At 36.9% G+C, this 6,493-nt stretch overlaps 1 protein-coding gene across 2 annotated transcripts in view; it reads right to left on the bottom strand.

Moving 5' to 3' along the window:
- Positions 1 to 6,493, bottom strand: part of KAT6A (K(lysine) acetyltransferase 6A) — a 119,785-nt gene that overhangs the window by 17,616 nt on the left and 95,676 nt on the right. For both annotated transcript variants that reach the window (XM_006765539.2, XM_006765540.2), the window contains exons 11-14: positions 5,145 to 5,306; positions 3,969 to 4,062; positions 1,671 to 1,902; positions 823 to 1,030 (exon numbers count right to left, since the gene is read on the bottom strand). In XM_006765539.2, coding sequence (XP_006765602.1) covers positions 823 to 1,030; positions 1,671 to 1,902; positions 3,969 to 4,062; positions 5,145 to 5,306 — 696 coding nt within the window. The remainder of the gene's footprint in view (positions 1 to 822; positions 1,031 to 1,670; positions 1,903 to 3,968; positions 4,063 to 5,144; positions 5,307 to 6,493) is intronic.

The raw sequence follows: 6,493 nt of genomic DNA, 5'->3' as shown, positions 1-6,493 counted from the left end.
GGGCGCGAGGGGGAGGGGGGGGTAACGGCAGAGGGTGGGTGGGAACCGGTTGGAGGTGAGCTATGGGGGGATAAAAGAGGAACAACTGTAATAATCTGAACAATAAAGACTTAATTATTTTTTAAAAAAGGTATGATCACATGAAGAAAAATATTGAAATCTATACAGTCTCTCCTTTTAAAGGCTTTAACTCTTTAATGGCTTTAACCTTTTAATGGCTAAAAATGTCTGTGTACCTACTAAACTATTTAGTGCTTTCTTAGAAAACATACACATTTACATTATTCCATAATGTTTTATCTTAAGAAAAATGTATTTTCTTTTCATTTTTAACAGGTCAGATTTAGTTTCAATTCTGATTCCTCAATTACTATATAGCTTAAAATTTAGCTGCTTATTGGCACTCTGGTAAGAAATATTTAGTCGTAAGTTAACATACAACCAATTTGAAGGTCTCCCAATGATCCAAGGCTTAAAAATATACAAATAAGTATATAAAACCCAGTTTTGTTTTGTTTTTGATTTCAGAGAGAGAGAGAAACATCAATGAGGAGAGAATCACAGATCAGCTGCCTCCCACCTCCCCCCACCCCTCACCGGGGATCAAGCCTGCAACTCAGGCATGTGCCCTGACTAGGAATTGAATCACGACCTCCTGATTCATGGGTTGATGTTCAACAACTGAATTAAAATAAACTCTGAAATTCTAATGTGAATTTACTGCATTGGTTTATTTAATTTATTTATATATATCACAGATACTCATGAAAACCCAAAATGTATCCTTCTGTCACAAAAAATAGAGACTACCCATGTCCTTACATTTGTCTCTAATTCTCTTTCCTGGCACTGCAGCTCTTCACTTTCTCCTTCCTCAGCCTCCTCTTCTTCTTCCTCTGAGACAACAGAATTGGAGACTATGACAGGAGTCCAGCGCAAGCATTCTGGATCTACATCTACAGGTCGCAAATTCAGCTGAAGTTTTGTCATGTGATCCTGAATAAGTTTTTCCCGGCGGATAATTACAAATCTGGAACCAAAGAAAAGTTTATAGCAATCAACAATGTACAAGGAGTACCTAACAATGAATACAGAACCATAACGCCCAGAAAACCCTGGAGATGATGATAAATGCTTCAAAAATAGCAAGCCTGGGAAGCTGAAATACAGAAATAGGCCATCACATGAGATAGCTAATAAATATGAAGTTAGATACTTAACACTTAACAACAGCAAGGGATGAAATTATTTTAACCATTTATTGTCTCATACTCCCAATCTCAGAATTTCTAATACTTCCCTGAACTTTACCTCTTATTCTCCATATTTCTAGCTCAAATGCCTCCTTTCTAGATAAAGGTGAGCTCTTTCCTTTGATCTATATTTCATTTTGTACCATGTTATATGGAAATAAATCATGGGTATAATTTATGTGAAATTGTTTCTAACGTTGAAGAAACTCCCGATACTAGAAAATAACATTCAAACATTAGGAAGGTCAAAAATAGTTTAGAAAAATATGGTCAGTAGTATCAAATATCATAGAAAGGAAAATGATTTCTGAGGATCACCAAATGTATTATTTATATTAGTTTATATTCTTCCATCAATAATTTAGCTGCCTTCACCTAATTATCCTTCAAAGGTATATAAAAGAATGTAATACTCACTGGTCACTACGGAAGTCCAGCATTCTTAGGTGGTGGAGTGTGGAAGTAATGTCTTGAGGACAGATTCCAGTCAACTTACTTAACTTCTTAATGCTGATTTGCTTGTCATTTTGGTGATAAAGGCACTCCAATATTACACTTTTCCAATAAGCCATGTAGGAAAGACGACCTAGATCGGATAATGGTTTCTCTGGAGACCCTGCTTGGCCTTCGCGCTTTGATAACAAATAACCTAAAGAAACCCCCAAATTACAAGTATGTCAGAGAGCCTAAATTAGGCTAATTCATCAACATAACAATCCCCTCTTCCACAACCAATCTAAGTATTGTAAGCAATAATAATTACAAAAGCAAATTCCTTCAAGAAAAAAACATAAAATTGTAAAACTACTTGAAAACCAATTTGCAGGAAGATTACATAATTTGTCTACAATGAACATTAGGCTAGTACAGGGGTGGGCAAACTTTTTGACTCGAGGGCCACAATGGGTTCTTAAACTGGACCGGAGGACCGGAACAAAAGCATGGATGGAGTGTTTGTGTGAACTAATATAAATTCAAAGTAAACATCATTACATAAAAGGATACGGTCTTTTTTATTTTTAGTTTTATTCATTTCAAACGGGCCGGATCCAGCCCGCGCGCCGTAGTTTGCCCCCGGCTGAGCTAGTCCCACCCACCCACTCCAGCCTTCCCTCTGAGTTCATTCCACACGGGCCGAATCCGGCCCGCGGGCCGTAGTTTGCCCACAGCTGGGATAGTATCACTAAGTCTGTACTTAACATAAACATTGTTATAATATTCAAACTGTTAAAAATCAGGACTTCATATTGATGGGCTGCATTAGTAAGTTTAAGGCAATGTTTTTTATTTAATGTACTATAGAAAACCACCCTTGCAATATTTTCCTTGGACCACTAGATGGCAAGAGTTATATCTGAATTGAACAACACAAAGGAATGCCAGTGTTTATGTAATCTTATCTATTAATATTGTGGTTCTTTGAGAAAGTATTAGATGACAATTTCTCACTTCAACCAAAGCTCTCCTCACAATTACCTATCACCCTAATTCTTGGTAAGCAGGAATAAGAGTGTCACTGTGAGTGTATAATGGTATTACTTCGTCCTCTTGTCTTGTGCATGACTCTCAAGAACAGGAAAAAGAAGGCATCAATTCTAAAGGAAAGTATCAAAAATGGAGATGCCAGAAGAAATGTTTTTTTGTCATTTAACATAAAATCAATCTAAGAATGGTAATGTGGGAAAATATATTACATTTACAAAAAATAATTGAAGACAAACACTGTAATCATAGATTGTTTGCATATCTCAAAAAAAGACTAATCAGAATAATATTTCCCCTATGTCACTTAATGACATAATACGTTCAGTCATGAGTCCTATTTCAAAACAATATATCAATATGTCAATATATCAATATTCACTCTAATACTAATCCAAAAAGACCAAGAAAATTTACAAAATAACCAATTTTATTTCCAGTAAAATATGGTCAATTGTATAGTCTAAGGCCAAGGAGAATAAGCTTTACTGGTCTATATAAGAATTAACTTCTTAGCACTGGCGATATAATCATCTGATATTTAGAAGGATTGCCTATTGTCAAAATCCTTAGTTTAAACCACTGTTTCTGAATATTTTCAAAATACTATTTTTAGCAGTATCTGAGAAAATATTCCCTCAAATATCACTATTTTATAATCAATATAAAATTTATTACGAACATACATTAATTCCTAAGCAAGATTATCAATGTGTAAAACAAAATTCCAGTTCCACAATTACCTTTTTAGAACCATTAGCTTTCAATATTTAACTCAGATTAAATTATTTCCTTATCATTTAATTTTAAGATTTTTAAAGGTGCATCACATATTTTTAACCATTAAGTAAAAAAACCTATAACTAAAAAATGATGCACACATTTTGGGTAACAAAATTGGGGCAGGTGCTGTACATCTTTATTAATATTAATTTAAGCAGATATACAATGTTTAGTATTGTTGTGAGTTAGAATTACTATATAAAACTAAGTTCCATTGTAACTTAACAGTTGCAAATTCAAGGAAGTTGATATTTAATATTAGCTATTTACAAATATTTAATGTCCAACCAAAAGAAAAAAAAATTCGTGACTTTAAGTTTTAAAGTTCCATACAGCAGTATGACAAGCAATAAATCATCTGCAAATCTTTAAAATATTATACACACTCACACGTGCACACAAACATGGTCCATATGAAGAGGTAACAAGAAATTATGTTATAGTACTTACTGAAATCGATGAGAAACCTGCCATAGCCCTTACGCTGGTATTGGGGAAGAATCATTATACAGGAAACGTTGTATTTCTGTTGGCAGTGCTTTTCCTGGTGGAGAAAATAGAAGCCAAGTTTAAAACAATAAGCTGATAAAGATGAATAACAATGCTAAATATTAAGAAACAAATACTAACAGTCAAAACCACAGCTCTGGTCCTTTGGGAATAACAATCCACATCAAGAAAAAATACCCCACAGGGAGGAGAGAGGATAATGTTAAGTCACTGCCATTACCCACAAAGCAACTATCCCAGAAGAATAAAATTATAAAATAAACGACGCCATCCAACGGCATATGCAACTCAAAAACAGTAAGTCAATGCCTAAAATGAGCAGAGGAATCTGAGTCCCAATCACTTTGAAAAGCTACAAATTATGAATTAATATGGCACTCCAGAAATTTTAAGATTCACCATCAACTATTTCAAAGCTGCTTTTATTTCCTCCTCTGAGGCTACACAGTGCAGCCCCATCTCCCTATAAGCTGTCCCTAAGTTTACAAATAATAGTCCCAAAGTGTTAGGTACAACTATATTTTTACAAACCAGGTAACAGAGCTTAAATTACATTTAACTACTGAAATAGCCTACTAACAAAATGCTTATAAAGCCAGCTGTCCTTCTACTTATTTTATTCACTTAGATTTTACCTTGGGCTTACTCAAATAAAAAGACATCTTTCATGTTGTTTGACTACAAAACAAAACTTTTTTCTCCCAACAGAATAAAAGATTAAAGAAAGGAGAAAAATACCCTGTAATAAAAATTTCTTACTTTTATTTCTGTGCCTAAAATTCAAATTAGGAAGAGAAGATTTAAACTGACAACTTAAGCAGGTAATGACTGTGTTTATTTCACAAGTTCTATCATCACCATGGGAATAGAAGTCATTTAAAACTTTTCCTCTTGAGTATAACCAGCAGTTCATGTTCCTAGGAGAGTATATAGTCTGTTGAATGTTACTAGGCACCTTCTAGCACTTGGTATGTTCCTGAATGTTCCTTCTAGTTTCCTTTCTAAAAAGCTAGATGGCACTCAGAAGGTCCCCTGTAGTATCTCCTAGTGAGAACCAGTAAAGATTGTTTCAGATTTACATATGAATTCAAACAGATTTTAAGCTGATATACTTACTTTAGAAAAGTAGCCAACAAGGTGGCAGCCCTTGACATCATTCTGTGTTAGGACATAAAAAAGAAATGGCTCCACATCATAATAGAGTGTTTTGTGGTCAAGAAATAACTTTGCCAAGAGGCACAGGTTCTGACAATAAATGGTACTCACATTCCCATCAACCTAGAAGAAGAAAAAATAGAACAAAATGGTCAGCAGAGTTTCTCTTTAGTTCCAGAATAATACAGGTCAGTTAAAAGCACCTCTGAGTATCAGTGATCAGAACACACTGGAACCTGGAAGCTATCCCTGGTAACAGCAGGATTATAGTAAAACCTCCTGTTTTTAAAATAATTGTATTCAACAAGCATGAATAGCTAGATAAGGAGTTAATGGCCATTTTAAAAATAGCACTTTTTGCTTTTATAACAGACTAGAGGCCCAGGGCACGAAAACCGTGCACTGGGGGGGGGGGGGGGAGACAGCAGCTCAGCCCAGTCTACACCCTCTCGCAGTCCAGGAGCCCTCGGGGAATGTCTGACTGAAGTCTTAGTGTTAATGCTTTGGAAGAAATTACTTTGAGATGGATGGCTGTCAGTTGGACATCCTTAGCACTACTGTGGAGGTGGGAGAGGCTCCCACCACTGCCACTGGGCTCGCCAGCCATAAGCCTGGCTTCTGGCTGAGTGGCGCTACCCCTGTGGGAGCACACTGACCACTAGGGGGCAGCTCCAGTGTTGAGCATCTCTCCCCTGGTGGTCAGAGCACGTCATAGCGATCAGTCTTTCTGCCATTCGGTCACTTTGCATATTAGCCTTTTATTATATAGGATTGACTGCAGGAATCCTTCAGATGGCAAGCTGATCTGTTTCCTTTTTTAAAAAGTATCCTATCTAATAAAAGAGAAACATGGTAATTAGTGTATGACCGCTACCCTTCCCATTGGCTAATCAGGGCATTATGCAAATTAACTGCCAGCCAAGATGGCGGCCGGCAGCCAGGAATCTTGAAACTAACATGAGGCTTGCTTGCTTCAGTGACGGAGGACTCCAACGTTCCCTCCTGCCGCTGCAGGTTTCTGAGCTGCAACTCTAAGCAACTATGTAACAAATATAGAAGCTAAACAAAACCCCAGAAACCTGCTTTAGTCGCTGGCCTTCAGCCAGCAGGTGTAAATAAAGGCCAGAAACCTACTTTCAGCAGCGGAGGATTAAGAGCTGGAGCCAAGCCTCAAAGCTAAAGCTGGCCCAGAATAAAAAAGAAAAAAAAAAGAAAAAAGGAGCGTTTGGGAACTTCAGTCCCCCCCAGCCTGAAAACAGCCCTCAGCCCATCCCCCAGACTGGCCAGGCACCCCAGTGGGGACCCCCACC

Source organism: Myotis davidii, unplaced genomic scaffold (assembly GCF_000327345.1).
Source record: "Myotis davidii unplaced genomic scaffold, ASM32734v1 scaffold93, whole genome shotgun sequence".
NCBI classification, from domain to species: domain Eukaryota; kingdom Metazoa; phylum Chordata; class Mammalia; order Chiroptera; family Vespertilionidae; genus Myotis; species Myotis davidii.
This window is presented reverse-complemented; position numbering and strand designations above follow the sequence as displayed.